At 42.7% G+C, this 18,908-nt stretch overlaps 2 protein-coding genes across 2 annotated transcripts; one reads left to right on the top strand and one right to left on the bottom strand.

Moving 5' to 3' along the window:
* The first annotated feature begins 1,307 nt into the window (after nt 1-1,307).
* LOC109634668 (protein mono-ADP-ribosyltransferase PARP14-like) lies at nt 1,308-8,946 on the top strand. The gene is made up of 14 exons (XM_020095343.2): nt 1,308-1,618; nt 2,381-2,496; nt 2,724-4,247; nt 4,339-4,575; nt 4,825-5,049; nt 5,140-5,194; nt 5,296-5,442; nt 5,724-5,786; nt 5,871-6,047; nt 6,141-6,323; nt 6,576-7,169; nt 7,259-7,395; nt 7,523-7,703; nt 7,930-8,946. The coding sequence occupies exons 1-14, from the start codon at nt 1,447-1,449 to the stop codon at nt 8,214-8,216; spliced, it is 4,098 nt and encodes a 1,365-aa protein (XP_019950902.2). The 5' UTR covers nt 1,308-1,446; the 3' UTR covers nt 8,217-8,946.
* On the bottom strand, nt 8,840-17,521 carry f13a1b (coagulation factor XIII, A1 polypeptide b). The gene is made up of 15 exons (XM_020095344.2): nt 17,385-17,521; nt 14,780-14,992; nt 13,925-14,113; nt 13,486-13,734; nt 13,277-13,395; nt 13,099-13,206; nt 12,603-12,777; nt 12,296-12,434; nt 11,673-11,776; nt 11,503-11,591; nt 11,257-11,410; nt 10,735-11,010; nt 10,411-10,571; nt 10,128-10,264; nt 8,840-9,777 (listed from the first exon to the last, which is right to left on the bottom strand). The coding sequence occupies exons 2-15, from the start codon at nt 14,958-14,960 to the stop codon at nt 9,636-9,638; spliced, it is 2,223 nt and encodes a 740-aa protein (XP_019950903.2). The 5' UTR covers nt 14,961-14,992; nt 17,385-17,521; the 3' UTR covers nt 8,840-9,635.
* Nucleotides 17,522-18,908: the final 1,387 nt, after the last annotated feature.

The raw sequence follows: 18,908 nt of genomic DNA, 5'->3' as shown, positions 1-18,908 counted from the left end.
GAAGTTATGTTTTACAGTATAAATCTGCAAAATCCTAATTCTTTCTGAAAAGATGACGGTACCTAAAACAAAATAAAATGAAAGTGTCTTTCTCTTTCTACAGTTAAATACAACATTTATTGCAGTTTTTTTTTACAATTTAGATGTAGGAGAGTCTGGTACACGTGCACATAAATTATTCTGCTCATGCGCAGACAAAGCAATGTAATATCGTAAAATATCAAAAGGTCTGTATTTGTTGATACCAGCATTTTGTTTGTCCACCTCAGAGATTCCAAATAAATGCTTTTATGTACATTTGTCTGTCCTCTGGGATTCTGTATTTATTTAAACATCAACACTCATGCTCATGATCAGGGACTTAAAGTTTTCATTTGAACCGGCAACGTTTCTAATCTTATCTTAAAACGTGACGCCACTCGTGACATTTTGTAGCGTAGTACTCTATATCACTTGTAAACACAGCTCGTACTTCCAGGCATGTGGCTCAGAATAAAAGGGAAATCACAGCATCGTCTCTGAGAACTTCTCTAACTGAGGCATCTCGTGATTGAGAAGTTTCCCAACTCCTCTTGTGCCCCTGTGGTCATCTGATGGGCACCTGTAGTCAGCATTAAGTGCCCCTGGCTTGCTCCCAACGGCCCCACTGTTTACTGCATGTTCCCTGTGGTCAACCCAAGTTCCCCTTTGCACGTCTCCCTCGAACAGAATGACCCCTTGGCCTGTTCAACCCTATAAGTGCTCTCTGTCCTGGTGAGTCCAAGTGACCCTTTGGACAGTTCAATGAATCAATATTTCTGTATAATTAAACTGTGACACTGAATCCAAATCCTGCACGGAACCTGAAAATAGTTAATGGTGGTGAAACACACAAATATCACCCCTCTCTGCTGCTCTGTGAAGCTTTGGACTCCTCTGGTTGTAGTTTTAAAGCCCATTAACAGTTTTATTCAGATGAGGTTGTATATCTTTTACATCGGCAATAGCACTAGTGTGACATCTAGTGGCCTGCTGTGGTACTGCTGCAGGACGTCAGGTTCACACCACAACTTCTCCCGTGTAGAAACAAAAATATATCTTTGTTTTTGATTTGTATTTATTCAATGGTGAAATCAAAACATAGGGAATTGATTGAATTTCCAATTCAACATCATCATCATCATCATCATCATCATCATCGTCGTCGTCGTCGTCGTCACTTGTGGAAAAAAAAATCATTACACCATAAATCAATGTCATAATCAATGCAATGATCACAATGACCTCATAGTATCTGCTCAACAGGACAAACGGGCAAGTTCCACACTGGGGTGTGTTCATAAGGTTCATATGCAAAAGGAAACATAAGTAAAAGTGAAAGTGAAAGCATTAAAGTTAGTATCCGTCAGTGCTGTGAGTTAAAGAGACGAGCGATAGCTACTCCGGTGTTTAAAGTTGTAGTTTAAAATGGATGAATATCAATATCCATTGTTCTTTGAAGCCAAAGAAGTGACGGACAGAGAGCTGAACAAAGTCAGGTGTTACTTTCAGAAAAGACGAGTTTCTGGGGGAGGTGACTGTGCAGCAATTCAAGCCGTCGGAGGGGGTGTCTACAAAATCTGCTTCAAGGATAAAGAAGGTGAGGAACCACTTTGTCTTAAAATGAACTATTTGTCGGACAAACTTTGCAGTTTAAAGGTTCAGTGTGTAGAATTCAGTGATATCGAGTGTTCAAGTAACATGTTGCAGCTGAACAGCCCTCACCTCACTATCCCCTTCCAAACATGAAAAATAAAATGTGGTTGTGTAACAGGGTTTATCTGGTGATATTCCTCTTGCTCTCTCTCTCTCTCTCTATATATATATATATATGTACCCCGGAGTGCCTCCACTGGGTGGCGCTGTAGTGATGGGGTGTGGTTTTTGTGTGAGAGAGACTTCCAGGTGTGAGGTGTGGTTCCAGTCAGGTAACGAGACTGGCTCTGAACACTGATAAGAAGAATAAAATTCCTCCGAACTGGGAACATGTTTCACTCATCATTTTAAAAAGAAATAAAACAACACACACATAACGCAAAGTAAACACTAGACCAGTTTATCCAGAGTGTCACCGATCATTGGTTACAGTAGCTTCAGTTTTCATAAAACTCAAAAGGTGTTTAGTTTGTCCAGGGCGGCCCCTGTAGAGATATAAAAATATAAAGTATTTAAATATAAATGGTCTTTTTTCTAGGGTAAAGAAAACTATAATTTGTATAATTTAGATGAAACGAACTAGTGAAAACATAATGAGGATTATTGTACATTAAATTTCTGCCAGTAGTTCCCTTTCACCTAAATCTTACACACTGGACCTTTAAGCTGAGACGCAGGTGTTTTGTTGTGATGTTGGACTTCACAGACCAGGAAAGAGTGTTGCAGAGGAAGTTTCATACTGTGTCTCTACCTTCTGGAGAACAACAACTGACCATGAGCCGAACCGATTCACCTCAGAACCCCGAACAGCCATCGACACGGGTGAGCTTAATATAACCCCTTTGAAACCTCATCTGCAGATGTCATGATCAGAGTAAACACTGCGTCATCTGAGCCATGTAATGTGGCCCAACCAGTTTGATGGGATTCCCCGAGCAGCGTAAACACCTTATAATCAATATTCACGCTTGTGCTGAGTGCTGTAAACAATTTTTCATATGATCTTTTATAAACTCATGGGTTTCTTTGGTGTTGCTTTCCTTCTTTAGACGTTTACAAAATCAAACACAAAAGGCCTCGAGAAGATTTTCAAGATAGATATTTACCTTCTTCAGTACCTGAGAGACAACCCCAAAGCATACAAAGTACTCCAGAAACAACTCTCGTCTATCAGCTGCACAGTGGATTTCAATTTCGATGAAGAGGAGGCAGTGGTCCGGGGGGATATTGAGAAGCGGCCAGGAGGAGCTTTTGAGGCTGCAGAGATGTGGGAGATACAAGTGGATCGGGTTTTTATCAGTCTCATTGAGACCTACCTCTGCTATCATGTGTTTGACCCAAAACAAGTCAAAATGCTACAGCAGGACGTCTGTTCTGTAACCGATGATATCAAAGTGTACAGAGAGATCGGTTATTCTGTGGTTGTGGGGGAAACTGAGGCTGTGAAGGAGATGATCGCAAACCTGGAGAAGAGCCTGCCTACCTGGAGGGAACTGCCAATTGTGGACAAGAAATTCAAACTGGTAGAGGCAGAGTTAGTTCGGGAAATGTCTACGCATTACCCAGAAGTTAAAATCCACAGACGTAGTAACATGCTCGTCATGGAGGGAGTTGACAAGGAGGTGCAGTCTGGGGCTACAAAACTTGATGAACTGATGAAGAAGGTGTTGGTAAAAAGAGTTTCTCTCCCTTTGGATTTGATAGCCTTCATAAAATCTAGCGGCGCAATCTCCAAGTACGAGACTCGCTTCCAGCAGAGCTTGAGAAATCCTGTTTCCCTGGAGGTGGAGTCGGATCTGGTTTTGTCCAGTTTGTCCTCTGAAGCCATGGACGAGGCTGAAGCAGCAGTGAAGAGAGACCTGACTGTGAAGACTGTGAAGCTGCAGGGCGCTGCAGCTGGAACCCCAGATCTGGGCCGAGTAAAGGAAATCCTCAGCGCATCCAAGAACGTAGCAAACTGTCGAGAATTCAGAGTGGATGTGAGCTTCATCCCAGGTGGAACCACAATGATGGAAGCTCGACTGGTGGGCTACAGTGAAAATGTGAACAGGCTGCAGGAGGTTCTTTGTGACTACCAGACGAACCAGGCCCACATACAACAAGATGTGAACCTACCATATCCTGAACTGGTTGACTGTTTGGATGAATTTTTTGTCCTGATTGGCTTGAAACAGACAAACGTGACGACAGAAACCTCAACTTCCCCACGTCCTCGTGTGCTTCTGTCCGGTCCCCGTTGTCACGTGGAGGAGGCGCAGCAGGCCCTAAACTCAGCTCTGTCCTGCCTGACATCAGACACACTAGTCCTAGACGGACCAGGGGCTCAGAAGTACTTTCAGGCAGAGGGAAAAATAAGCAAAGATTTCATACAGAGTTCCTGTCAGGTCCTTATCAGGGAACGTCGAGGTGTGAACTCCCCGGATGTACCAATTAACTCACTGAGCATCAGCAGCCCAGTCCCCAGCTTCACACCCAGGCCTTCCCTCACCAGACTGAGCAACAGCCCTGTCGAGAACATTGCAGCTAACAAAACAAACCTGAAGATAAAAATTGGCTCTTTGGAGGATCAACAGGTTTGACTATTTTATTCCATTCTACTTTACCTCAGCTAATAAAGCAGCAATGCAACACTACACAGTCACGATATGTCCCCTTTTTCCACAGGTGAACGTGTTGGTGGTTCCCATGCTCAAAAAACAGCTGACTTCAACTAAAATGGGCAGCGATCTGGTGACTAAAGCAGGGAACACAATGCAGCCGAAGTTTGACTCCGCTGCTGCAAATTGTATCGTCAACCCTGGAGATGTCCTGCAGGTCACCGGGCCTGCATCTCTTGGCTGCACCAAGCTCTTCTTCATTGAGTGTTTGCCCTGGGATGGGGTCAGAGGCCAGAGTGTGCAGGTAACAAGAAAAAACTTTATGGATGAGGGCTAAAGATTGGATTGAAATTCAACATTCCTGACTTACGTGCATTGAGGTGGATGCAACAGGGGAAAAGTTAAGAATGAAAATAGTTGACCAAAATCCAAAGATATTGACGATGACATTTGTAAACTTGCAGCCAGTGATTTAAACAAACTTGTTTCTACGAGGTGTTGTCTGTGCTCCTTATCCTGCTCTACAAAATCTAATCAACTCTTTCTGTCCCAGGCTCTGAAAAATGGGCTGAAGAGATGTTTGGACCTCTGTGTGCAGCAGGAATTGAGTTCAGTCGCGTTTCCTGTGATTGGACCTGGACTTGTGTTAAAATTCCCGCTCTCTGCCGCCATTGAAGCTCTAACTGACAGCATTTGCCATTTTGGATCATCGAGACTCAACGGTTCACTCTCCACCATCCATGTCGTCGTTAAACCTGGTTATCCAGACTCTGAGGAGGTGACGATTGACACTTTGACTATTTGTAAGACACATGCATGTTTTACTGCTGAGAAAGTGTTTTAATATCAAATATATATTTATTTACAGTGCTACCATGATGTCTACAGACACCTCAGCTTAAATGTGAACCAGGGAGGCCAAGGTAAACCTGACACCTAATACAGCAAGAAAACCATTTACTTAAATTAACTATTAGATAAAATCCCAAACAAATATGAATAATGTGGTTTTATTTCCTCTCAGTACACTTCGGACCCCTCATCAGTGACCTCGATGACATCACTGTGACGGTCGGAGCTGGGGTCAGACTACACGTGGTGTTCGGTGACATCACTAATGAGACTACAGATGCAATTGTGAACTCGACCGACTTCCAGAATTTTCCCGACGGTAGGTGAAAGCTGCTGATGCATATAGGAGTGACCAGGAACGTGCTGTTGTCGTAAAGTCATTTTTACGGGAGTGTCTTTTTGAAAGTCCACTGTCCACTGACAGAAATATTTGAGTGATTTATCAGATGGATTGTCCTGAAATAAGTTGCAGTTATTTGTGTCCTGAAAATTAATCTTACTTACTTTTATTAGAGTCACCCATAGGTCAAAGTTTTCATTTACAGCAAAACATTTAAACATTAATTACAATTTCACAAATCATGAATATTTTTTCTACAGTTGGTGTTTGCAAAGACATTCTAACTGTAGCTGGACCATTGGTGACGGCCAACGTCAAAGCAGGTGAATAAAGATCAGTTCATTTCCATGAAACATACATCTAACAGCCTCTAAGTCATTTTGTCTCTTTCTTTGTGTTATGTGCAGCGCAAGTGATGAGAGGAACATTTTTTCAGACTGAGCCTGGCTCATTCCCTTGCAAAGCCATTTTACATGTGAATGGGCAAAGAGACGCAGGCGTCATTGGGAGTCTGGTGTGCAACATGATCCTACATTGTGAGTCCTCTGGATACAAGTCCATAGCCATTCCTGCCATCTGTGCCGGTAAATATTGCTCCAGACAATGCAACAGTCTAATCGTCAGTTTAATTTAATTGTTTTTAATCTCTGTGTCGGTTAACGCACCTCTTTGTGCAGGACAAGGTAAGATGGATGCTGCTGTCGTAGCACAGGCCATTCTCCAAGGAGTCAAAACTGCTGCATCGCTCGCTCCCCTACGCTGCGTCACTGACATCCGCCTCATCCTGATTAAGATCAAAGTCTTCTTGCCTTTCAAAGAGGAGGCGACGCAGGTGTTTCCCACTGATGTGCTCAACAGAGGTGACAAGAACTTTCAGAAACAGCTATCATCTTTTCTTGGTGTTTAGAAATCTGACAGCTAGTGGCCCGAGGTATTATGCTGTCAGCTTGTCTGGATTCAAGGATGACAAAATTTGAATTTGGAGGCCAAAGTCTAATGGACAAGGTCACAGTGGCCTCACACAACATGTTTTTGGCCTGTTGAACATGAACAAATGACGAGTGATTCTAGTTTCCTATCGTTGTTTTGATATTTATTTTTGATTCCCGCAGTGACAGTGCCTCAACAAAACAATCCACAAAGCTCCGTGACCCCAAACCCAAGTATCCTCCGTACCAGCTTCAAGAATCAGCAGTCTGGCTTCCTGTTCCTGGGTCTTTCTAGTACGGACATCAGAAAGGCCATGACGGAGCTGAAGCAACTGTATCAGTCTCAGTGCTTCACACATACCTTCACGGCCGAGGAGGTGGGAAGCCTCTCGGCGAACAACATAATGTGTCTGGAGCAGCTGGTGGAGATGGAGGGTCTGCTCATTCAGTCTGACCAGGGCAGCATGACTGTGAGCGGGTTAAAAGATGGGGTGAACCATGTGATGCAGTTAATTAACCTGTCTCTGCACGACAACCTCAGGAGACAGGTAAGAGTAAAGGAGGAGGAGGATTTGCACACTCGTGTGGCCTGGTGCATCCTGGGAAGTAACGGCTACTGGGAGAGACTCCCCAAAACAGCCAATCACAATCTGGAACATAACAACATAGCAGGAGGCATAATGGATGCACAGAACAACCGGTGGACTGTGGATCTACAGAGGATGGAGGCCACAGGACCGCAGATAAGAAAATTAAAACGACTTGAGAACCTGCCGGGTGAGAGGAGGAAAATGAGTTTCAGCGAACCCTATTTCATGAAAGTGTTTTGATTGAAAATTAAATAAATAACATTTTAAATTTTCCAGACTTCACTCTCCCACTGAACTGGGACAGCATGGCTGCTGGGGAGGTCATGAAGGTGGTTACTCTGCTGACGTCCTCCGCAGAGTACAGATCAGTGAAGGAGGCTTTCACACGAACTGCCCCCAAAACCATAATGAAGGTAGCTTTCACTACTTTTTTATCTTTTCATCATGTACATTTATATGTAGGTAACTTAACCTTTACTTCACGTTATTGGAAGCTCGTTATTTTCACAATATTGGTATTTTTCTGTTTATTTTATTAAGATCGAGCGTTTGCAGAATGTCCACCTGCGTCGGGCCTATGAGGCACAGAAGAAACGCATTTCTGATAAGAATGCAGACGTGGGCGGTGCATGTGAAAAGCTTCTGTACCACGGGACGACCCAGGACAACTGTGACGCCATCATGAAAACAGGGTTCAACCGAAGATTTGCTGGACAAAACGGTGATGATGTTTTCAGACCCATTGCTTTAGCAGCGTAAACAATGTCACCGGCAGTGAAACATATCTGCTTACTGTCATTTATTCCGTTTTTGACAACATTTGTGACCAGCCACTAGGGGGAAATCCTCCTTCACTTTTAGGAGGCTGTCATTTCATCCATTGTGTCCGTGCTATTCTTCAGCTATGAGGTATTTGTTGTTAAGTCCATGCTCTCTCTTACCCTCAGCAACTGCGTATGGTCATGGGACCTACTTTGCAGTAAACGCCATCTACTCAGCCAACCCCACCTACGCCAAGCCAAACGCCGTGGGCTCACAACTAATTTTCGTGGCTCGAGTCCTGACGGGCATCTACACTGAGGGCAAAAGTGAAATGAAGGTGCCTCCTCCACGCGACAGCCAGCAGCCACATGACCGCTACGACAGCGTGGTGGATAGAATGAACAACCCCAGCATGTACGTTGTGTTCCATGACAACCAAGCGTACCCGGACTACCTCATCACCTTCAAATGACTGCGAGGGAAAGTTTTTGCATTTTGCATTTTTCAACTGTAGAATAATGAGCAAGTTCAGAATAAAGTAAAATAGTTTGCAAGTAAATTTAGATCAGATTTAAAGGTCCAGTAGGTGAAAGGAATCTATTGGCAGAAATCGAATGCAGAATAATTCTCATGATGTTTTCACTTGTTCATTTCATCTAAATTACTATGTTTAGAAGGAAAGGGTGAGGTGAGGGCTGTTCAGCTGCAACACGCAACTTGATATCATTAAATTCTATGCACTTTATCTTTAAGCTGCTTCTTGGACATTTTCCTGAAATTCTCTGCAGAACACAAATGTTCGACATGTCTGTTTCTCTGGACATTTTACGGAACATTTCCTGCCATTCCCAGGTAAAAGCTCTGAGTGAACCAAGAGTTCTTCAGCTGCTACAATACACTGTGCCTTGTTTTTTGAGATGAGTGATGAATTATGATGAATGATTTTGATTTTTAAAGCTATAGTTTATGTACGAATCTAATTTTTAAAACGTGTCAAACCACTGTGAGGTTTCATATGTCGCTTCTTATGAAGTAAAAAAGGCAACACGACAACTTGCACATATGCACAGTCATTGGGAACATGTCACAACACCATGCAGTTGTTGATGTTTAATTTTATTTTGATGGTTGCATTTGTTCTTGTACACGTTCATATAAAGACTTGTCAGAACAGTTATTGAAATAAAACAGTTTAAATCGAAGTGTTGTCGCATCGCGGGGCTGCATTTTCAAGTGGAAAAGTTCAAGCTGCATTAATTAGTATTCTGTAAATGAAATTTGAACATAGCATCGCGATTTAGTTGCCAATATTCACAGACAAATATCACCCAACTGAGTTTTTGAGATTTTTTAGCTCATCATTTTTAATGGAACATTTAATATTTAGCTCAGTATTGTCTCAAGTCACCAATGTTTCTATGAGCAGCAGGAAGAGTTGGTGGAGACTCTTTTAAACAAGTTAAAAACCATAAAACAGCTGCAGTGGAGTTGTTCTTTTACTGCTGGACTTTGAGGTGGGCATTGTTTGCTAACGCTTTATCGAATTATAAAGAGCATAACATATCTCTGTTTGGATGTTTTTGGAGCATTTCCACTCCCCAGAAGAAAAAAAACCTGATTACTGCAGCTTTACATTAGAAACATTCCTCATTTGAAAACATTTGAGCTATCATGTGGTCAAAAAGACTAAATTCAAAATGAGATCACACTTTTTGTGGATCTTTGTATCATATAAAAAAAATTGCATCACTGTCTTGTTCCTATTTGAATTACCCCATTGTGTTATAAATGCTACCTGTTGTAGACCTACAGTCTATATTATATGTGTATATTCTGGCTAAAGCGCAGGCGAGTTAAATGATGTGGGACATTGGAGATTCTGTAGCGTCCCTCAGGGCTTGATAGTGACGGACGCCTTGCCGAAGACCTGCCTGAGAGCGGGACAGTCCAGGGTGACGATCACTCTGGTGGAGCCGCTTCTCTGCGGGGTGAAATACTCGGTCCAGGTCAGAGAGGAGCCTGCTGGGATCAGACTAAAAACCAGGGAACGTCAGTGTGTGTCATTATTACCGTAAATCAAAACAAGGAACAGAGATGTAAAACAATGTTTTATAACAGCAGACTCATCACTTTACTACATTTATGTGTCTGCAAAGAAAAGGACATTTTAATAATGAAATTCACACTGCTGTCTTAGCATTTCACGTTTTTATTCTTTGGGGTTTTTCCCAGGAAATTAAATTGTGAATGAAATGCATCTGTTCCATAACTCACATTGAAAAGATTTTTAACACTCAGCTAGCCCCTGCTTAGATTTGTTCTGCTTTCGCTCAAAGTTTACACTTGCACTCAGATATGTTGTGGCTTGGCCCTGAGAGCTCACCTGTAATATTTGGACTTGAGCGCCATGATCCCGGGTCCTTCCATGCGAATGTAGACTCTCTCCAGGCTGAAGGTGAAGGGGTTTGTAAACTGGACGGTCGCCATCATCTCTTCATGGACTCTGCCTCCGCCAGTTACCTGAAGAACACACAGGAACAAATAACAAACCTAAACAATTCAACAAATTCAACCTTCAAGAAAAAAAAATAATTGGATTGTTGGCTCAGAAAGTAAAATAAAATGGACCACCACATTGATTTGTGTGAAAACGCATTATTTCAGACCTCAACGACGAGTTTGGGGTTGTGCAGGGTGACCACTTTCATGGCGGTGATGATCTGGCCGGTCTCCTGAACCTTCCCAGTAACGATGAAGTGAAGGTTGGCCTGTTCAACCAGATGCTTCATGTACTTCTTTGACTGGACGTCCACCAACTCCTTCACAGCTGCAGAAGAAAAAAACACAATGCTGCTCTCTCTGCATCGATTTTTCAATGATTTATTTCTTATTAAGTGCATGGACCTTTTTATTATATCCACACTGTATATGACCCAAAGCATGTGCAAAACATTTCCAAGATTCCCAGATTTCTGAGGTAGAGGACTCACTCTGGTTGGGTTCAATCTCCACTGTGGGAGTCCTGAGCATGAACTCAGTGCTGGTGACTCCGGTGTAATACACCACGTTGCCGCTGATGTAGGCGTCCACGGTTCGCTGCTGGTCACTGCGGTTGATAAACTCCAGGCTCAGGTCGAAGCTGTCGCCCACGCTGATCTCCATGGTGGGCAGGACCAGGTCCACGTCGGCCACGGGAAGCTCGGACTTGTCTCGTTTGCAGCCGTACTCCTCTGCTTTCTCCAGGACGGTCCGCTCCTCTGCACTGCCTATATTGGATGATTAAAATAAATGTAGAGGGAAAGGAAAATATCAAAGTCTGTCCAAAAGGATTACTTCCCTCATCATCATCATCTGGAAGTATCAGTACTTTTTTACTTGAGAAGAAACTATTCGTCATTCTCCCAGTAACAAACCAGGATTTGGGCTTTAAGCAGTTTAAAAAACTTGTGTCCATATTTGACTTGAAATGAAGCACCAGCTCCAGGTAAAATCAAAGGGACGGTGTCACCGACCTTCAGGGAACTTGTACTGATCGGTGATATCGCGACGGGTCATGTCTCCAAGAGCTTTGGTCAACACCATGCGGCCGACGTGAGTGCGGTTCACTTTGACTATATCCATGGTCCCGTCTTTCCTCCTGCTGTAAAACACCACGTCGCTGTTGACCTGTAGGGAGAAGAACAGCGAGACACCACAGAACCTCAGGTTCACCCGGCAAAGAGAACTGCGGATTCAGCGTGAATTTACAGCAGACTCACCTCAGCAAAGACAAAGGCAGCATCGAACGGGAAGCAAATCTGCCCATGTTTGATGGCCTGGACTGAGGCAGGACCACACCTGTACATGCCTGAATGAATCATGGAAGAGTTTAAAAACTGATCATCAGTGCACTGTATTTACAGCCAGCAGATATTTCATCCTCATGTACCATCACTGGTCTCCTGTGGTGTCGAATCCACAACTTGCCAACCTCCAAAGCCAAGAGGGAGATCCGGCCTGGACATGTAGCACTCATTCCAGCAGTGGTAGTTCCTGACAACCACAAACATTTGTTTACATATTACCAGGAAGTTATGAGGAATGATATGAATCATTATCTAAACTTGTCATCCTCATAGTTTTACAAGTTCTTTCTAAATTAGGTCATTAAAATCAAGCCTGAAGGTGTCAAACAAATCTGATTAGTTATGAAATATCTTGAGGTTTTGGTTTTTGGAAGTTTTCAATATGGAGGTTCATCCTCTGAGAAGCATGAATGTGCCTAATTAATGTCATTGCCAAATGAAAAGGTCAGGGAGTCACCACAAATCATTCAGAATCATCCTCTGGGGACAAGGAATGTTCAGGTTTCATTCAAATCTAATTTTTAAGATGCCTTAACACAGACCAGAGCGTAAGTGAAGTGGGGATTTGGTGCTTAAATGGTGAAGGCCACCAAAAGAATAAAAGTGTTACGCAGATAATTGTAAGATAATTGACAACAATAGCCTCACCATCACCAGGATGTCAAAAATGTCTTAAAAAGTTCATATGTCAAGGACGACGTGGTACCAGATAGAGTCCCTGGTGCGGTTGCGGTCAATCCTGCCGTTCTCATCCAGGATGATGTCAGTCGTCAGGTTTCCGTCGTTGTCGTGGGCGGAGTAGAAGTTTGTGACGACACGGGATGGGATGCCCAGACAGCGCAGGACTGAGACAGAAAGCAAAAACAGAACTCATGAAGTGGTTGATAATTGATTACATTGCTTGGTGTAAGTTTGGTCTGAACAGCGTAACTCCTCTTGATTAATTAATTAAGACGTCTTTGTCTTTAACTCGGAGGAAGTGGAAAATGTAAAATAGCTGTTCCGGATCTCACAGGTGTTGAAGACGGCTGCGTAGACCCAGCACTGAGCGTAGCACACGGGCATCTTGCTGCTGGCGTAGCTGAGCAGGATGTCTGTGCTGCCGGTCCAGGAGGTGGGCGCCACGCCGTAGGTGTAGTCACCGCTCCAGTTCCCCACCAACACGCCATCGTCATCACGAGAGTTCAGCTGAGAACGACCAATGACAAGTCTTCAACAGATGTTAGATACAAATCTAATAAATTACAACACAGTGGAATGAAGTTATTACAAGTTTCTGCAATTTGGCTTTAAGTTTTTTTCCTTTTGACTGAATTATTAAGTCATAAATATGAACTGATTCTTAAATCATCAAACATCCCTTTATTTATAGGTTTATATGTTGATATAAAATTGTATAGAACAGCATCACTATCATGAGTAAGTGGAACTAGACCCGACAGAATGAATCAACAGAGGACGATGTTGCTCAGTAAAAGTTTTAAAGAAGTTCCATGAATATTTTCTTACCATAGCAGAGGCCTTTCTGGTCACCTTGATGGGGTCTCCCCTGTTGGTGATGGGCATCTCAGACCTGTCCATGATGTACAGGCAGGCATCCAGGACTCCGAAGTTAAACTAAAGGGAAACATTTGAAAATTTAGTTGGTAAAAAAGTCTTGAGATTCGTCGATCACTTTGTCTCCTACCTGTCCATAGTTCCAGTCTCTCTCCGAGATGTCGTCGTAGGCGCCGTGGTAGATGATCCCCATCTCGGTCATCACACACTCCTCCCTCTCTCGCTCATCGTCCAGAAACACAGCGTCATCTGAAGACGACAGGTCAGGAGCATGTTTGTGAACTTAAAGGTGAGATGAAAGAAAAGAGAAACTGTTGATGATGTGAGGCCTGAGCCGACCTGCCACCCAGGGATTGAAGAGGATGTAGAGGTCTCGGCTGTCCTCCCGTATCGTTCTGCGGATGCCGAAGGGTGTCGCCACGGCGACGTACATGTGGTACTTCCCCACAATGGAGTTGGCCGTAGGAGTGATGCCCATGGTGATCGTATCGCCTGAATTGTCTGTGATGCGGCCTTTCCAGGAGCTCTGACGATCCTTCGTGGGGAAGACGGGGATGTAGGTGCCCTTGCTGTACTGAGGGCTGGAGCCTGAAAATACAAAACAATATGTTTTAAGTACATAACAAATGCTGCACAAAAAATATAAAAAACTTTCTTGAGATTAAAATTAAAATGAATGAGCTCTTAAGAAATAACTTGATTGAATGATTTTGTTAAAATTTGTAAGCATTAAGAACAATTGCAATTCATTCCACTATTTACAGTCCACTGGCCTCACCGATGACAAACTCCACAGCGAACTTGTCCTTGGTAGCGTCGTAGGGACGGTTGAAGGTGACCTTGACCTGGAACTCTTGTCCCCGGCGGACGATGAGCTTGTCGGAGTTGTAATACATGGTGTGGTGTTGTATTTTGTTGCTCTCGTCTGGCCCCCTCATCATGTCCACGTTTACGATGTCGAGAAACTCTGAAGACCCAGAGACGAGGAGAGAGGATGTTTCAAACCATTTTCAAGACTCATTTTTATCTTTTTTTTATCGACTTCATGTATTAAAACTTTGTTTAAAAAGGTTATGTCTATGCGGCTCTATGCTACAGATATATGATAGAGGCCAAAACACACCTCTGAGTATCTCTCTATCAATATTAATCATTTAAGTTAATAAATATGTACTTTGGTGGAAAAAAGTAAGTTCCGGAAAACTGGAAACGTGTTAACTAAGAGGAAATCCCATCAGTTATTCATTAGTTTTTTTCTGTCAATTACATTTTTTTCTATAATTAAATTTTGCACATGTGCTATGGACATTGCATAATAATACATTCCTGTAACATCTGGTTATCTCCCTGCTGCTCTTCTAAAATAAAACAGGCGCCAGCGTAGCGACAAGCTGCAGGAAGTGAGCGCAATTTATCCTTCTGGCCGTCATTCACGTGTCAGTCATGTGCAAAAGTTCCAGAAAACTGTGTCACTGCCGGGAGACGGACTTTATCTCCTCCAGCCAAGACGTTTTTAAAACTTTCTTATGTAAGAAATTGCATGAATCAATCCATTAACACATGATCTTTTTTTCTGAGGGTAAATATACTACAAACAAAAATGCTGTAAGATGTATAAGTTCTGCCCCCTCACCAGTCAGAGGTGGGAGTCCTCTCGGGGTTCCGAAGAACTCAAACTCGGGGATGTCTGTTGAGTCAGAGTTGGCGCTGGCGACGGGAACTGTGGTGCGGCCACGGCTCGTCACCTTGGGAGGGGGTCCGGAGGGTGGGGGGGGTGCATCGGACGGAGTCGCAGTGGCACCTTGATCAGACATGGTGGCTTCCGGGCAGATGATCCCTCTCAGGACTGGAAGAGGAGAAAGGAAAACATTTTCCTTGTTGTTTCTCACTTGTATTTGTTATATAGAAAAACTTATATATATTTTGTGAAGTCAAACACAACCCTTTGCCTTTGTCATGTCTGAAATATACTTGTGCAATAGTTTGCGTCTTTGTATTTCTGTGTGCAGTTTTTCAAAGAACTCCGTTCATTCTCCATTTGTTTCTTGAGGAGCTGTTTTCGTGCTCATCTGCTTCACATCTGTGGAACAAGTGGAAACGTGTGTGTGTGTGTGTGTGTGTGTGTGACTGAGTCCTCATCACTCGTATTAATGACAGAAAGGGATTTAAAATGGAAGAGCCATTAAAGTAAAGCAAATAAAAATATTACAAAATATAATTTCCCATATGCTTTGAGAAGTACAAAGAGCAGGTTCAGAGACGTTTATGTCACATGTGTGTTTGTGGGTGGGGCTGCACATGAGTTTTACAGTCTTGACTTTTATGTGATTATTTATTTGTGGTGTTTCATTGCTACCTTTATTTAACTTCTGCTACCTGTTGGGTTTTACATTCAACTAAGTACAAGTTTGAGCTGAACAATAATAAGGTGAAAATGTCACAAACTGTTTTTTTTAACAGTGTAGCATTGAGCCTGTTGTCCTGAATACACCGTACACTGCTTTGCTTTTTTTATTTACCCAACGTTACTTTAGAAACCTTTGCATTTAAATAAACTAACAAACGTTCTATGGTTCACAAAGTGCTGTCCTCTGTCTGTTGGTCTGTCGCTGTGCTGACCTGCAGAGAAAACACACGTCATCACATCTCTGCTGGTGTTGAAGGTGAAAACAGAGAGTTCGCTGTGTTAAATGACTCATGCAGCCAAACGTCAGCCCAAACTTCTCTCCTCGTCCAGCACACGCCCACATTATGCAACACGCCAACATGTCCGCCCCTCGGGCAGGTGTTTATTGCACCTTATGAAAACAGATGTTTGTGTGTTTCTGGTTAAATCAGTCTGACCACATACTTACATAATCATTACAGCAGGAACTTCTGACGGCCTGTTTCAGACGGACCCCGTGTGGGCTGAAGAGGGTTGGTGTAATTATAGCTCAGTGAGTCACAGTGAGAACACTGAGGGTCTTTGTTTGTGTTGATCTGATCACACCCAGAACTCTGACTCTCACAGTTTGTTTTGTTACCACAGAGGCCATGCTGTTGTTATTCCGTCATGTTTATTGTTCTCACCTTTATAGACTCTGTTGACGACTTTGGTTTAGCATGAATATAAATAAATCGTTATTTTTCCGCTTGCGCAACTCCCACTGGAACTCTGCTATTTGCACCTCCCACACTATTGTGTTGGATTAACATGGCTATAACTAATTGTTATTTTTATTCTCTGCTAATCTATTCTACTCAACACCCTCAAATATGAAGGGGATATTTTCAAACTTCTTGTTTGAACCAACGATCCAAAATCCATATATACTCAGTTTGCTATAAAACGGGCAAAGTTGAAAAAAGGACGTTGAAATTGTTGCTTTTAAATTTTTATCTGTAACCGTTTCGGCTTAAAATTTTGCAACTACTGGTACTTTTTGTAAGAAGTAAAAATATTATACACAAAAGAGCATTTAATATTCTACAGTGTGGATTATTATTACTGATTAATTAGCAGCATTTTCATGTTGTGAACCCCGAGTTAACTTGTACCTGAGAAGCACACGAGTACAAAGTTTCCACGGAGATTTAGAAAAGTATAATTATCTGTTCAGGTAACATAAAATAGAAATACTTAAGTACAAGTACAGCAAAATAAAGTACTCTTGTACTTGTACTGTCAGACACATATGACATATATGCACACACGTGTTTTCTAACACGACTCTGGCAAATGCTGACACAGAAGGAACAGGTTTATGATCAGAACGGAGACTTTCAGTGCAGTAAAACAAATAGATACACATAGAATCTACTTTTTACAGATAAGAAAACTTCATCGATGCAGCATCTGCGGACAAATAGACCGAGACCCAACATGTCTTTCATAAAAAGATTATGAGTTTGTACATTTGTAAATATACAAATAATAAACCCTACACTGTTACTTTAAACTCTCCTGACTCGCTCCTTATGATCACTGGGTTATTAGTTTGAGTAGAATGATGAAAATATGAAACAGCAATAACCACATTTTAGATGAAAGGAAAAGTTTTGTTAGAGTTACTTTGAATCTGTTTGTTTCAAACGTTGCACAAGAGCTGCAAAACATTTTAAATGACTCTCAAGATGCATCAGCTAATTAACTTTCATCATCACATCTGGAAGATATAAAGAAAATCAAGTTACTGAGCTGCTGAGGAATTCTGCTGCAATAAAAACTGATGCATCAAAGCAGAAGTTTGACTTACGTAAGAAATGTTTGCGTCTGTTTCAACGCAGCGTTGGACGCGTCTCAGAGGAAGCTGGAGAGAGAAGCTGCTGGTTGGAGTCAGTCTGCTGCTGCTTCTCCGTCCGGGAGTCCTCTGCTTCTGCTTATATACCCTGCAGGGGCAAGTGTGTGTGTGTGGGTGTGTGTGTGTGTGTGTGTGTGGGTGGGTGGGTGGGTGGGTGGGTGGTTTGTGTGGGTGTGTGTGTGTGTTTAAGACCTCTGCAGGGAAATAGTGTTGTCGTGGTCAGTCCAACTTGGGAGCAGGATGTGGAATCTACCATCTCTGCACAAACCACAGCTGGATGAAGCTCGGACATAAAGTCATGTACCACAGCTGTCACATGACACACACACACACACACACACACACACACACACACACACACACACACAATGGCTGCTTTCAACTTGTGAAATATCGATTTTTCCAACTTTTTTTTGTTTTCTGTTCACAACCACTGGATGAATTACAAATAAAGTTCTCCGATGTTCTCAGGTTCTCCTCGGGATGAATGTGCGAGTACATCCTGGTTAACCATGTGTTGTTAACCGAGTCTATCACAGGGTCAAACAACCACGTTTACACCCACAGGCAACTTACAAACGAGAACAGCACCAGGGGCGTTGCTATAGGGCGGCAAAGCAATTGCCAAGTTGAGAGCCCCCCCCCCCCAATCAATCAATCACTCCGATTGATGGAAGTATTTAACCTAACATGCTTGTCTGTGGACTGTGGGAGGAAGCTCGGAGAAAACAGACACATGTTCGAATCTGGAACCATCTTGTTGTGAGACATCAGCGCAAACCACTGCAGCACCGTGCCGCTCCCGGTTCATGCTAAACTTAGATGGTGACCATGGTCACCATCATAACTGCCAAACATCAGGATGTTGAAATGAACTTTTGTGTAATGTGCTCATTTAGTTTTGCTGATTCTTCATATTTCTCCTGCACCCGAATCTGCAGCTGCATTGTTTGTTGACAGCCGGCGCTCTGACTGATTCTATTTCTTGATGTTTGTGCAGCGATTCTTCGGTTCTGCTCATTTTAGTGTTTTAATTCCGTCTCTTTGGTCACAGGTGTGTTGGGCGTCCACTCACCTCTGATGGTGATGTGGTTTGTCGTGACTCGTGTGGTTTATCAGTTATGTGTCAGTGATGGTTGGTGTTATCGTCAGGACACTCCCATGTCCGGCTCCAGTCAGCGAAGCACTGTTTGTCCTCTGTGTTTATTTATGGTTTTTGGTCTAATTTTAAATAAAAGCCAATTAGTATCAAAGAGAAAATATGTTACAAGTATAAAATATAAATATTAGTATAACTAAAACACAGAGAGGGACAACACAAAAACAAACTAATACAGAGAAAGATCATGGTTTAAGTTAAGATAAGTTAATCCATCTTTTACTTTGACTGTTAGTTGTACTTTCACTTCTGGCACTGACTCCCCTGTACTTTCTCTCATAGTACTACTAAAACCACTTTCTACAGTCACTCTAGCTTGT

This window comes from Paralichthys olivaceus, chromosome 22 (genome assembly GCF_024713975.1).
Source record: "Paralichthys olivaceus isolate ysfri-2021 chromosome 22, ASM2471397v2, whole genome shotgun sequence".
In the NCBI taxonomy this organism is placed as follows: Eukaryota; Metazoa; Chordata; class Actinopteri; order Pleuronectiformes; family Paralichthyidae; genus Paralichthys; species Paralichthys olivaceus.
This window is presented reverse-complemented; position numbering and strand designations above follow the sequence as displayed.

Bases quoted from the DNA above. Each gene is read 5' to 3' on its own strand.
- LOC109634668 (XM_020095343.2), top strand. From the start codon at position 1,447: ATGGATGAATATCAATATCCATTGTTCTTTGAAGCCAAAGAAGTGACG. The intron at 1,619-2,380 runs GTGAGGAACCAC...TGGACTTCACAG, and splicing joins CTGCTTCAAGGATAAAGAAG to ACCAGGAAAGAGTGTTGCAG. The intron at 5,050-5,139 runs GTGACGATTGAC...ATTTATTTACAG, and splicing joins GTTATCCAGACTCTGAGGAG to TGCTACCATGATGTCTACAG.
- f13a1b (XM_020095344.2), bottom strand. From the start codon at position 14,960: ATGTCTGATCAAGGTGCCACTGCGACTCCGTCCGATGCACCCCCCCCA. The intron at 13,396-13,485 runs GTCGGCTCAGGC...TGTCGTCTTCAG, and splicing joins CTTCAATCCCTGGGTGGCAG to ATGACGCTGTGTTTCTGGAC. The intron at 10,572-10,734 runs GTGAGTCCTCTA...TTTCTTCTGCAG, and splicing joins GGAGATTGAACCCAACCAGA to CTGTGAAGGAGTTGGTGGAC.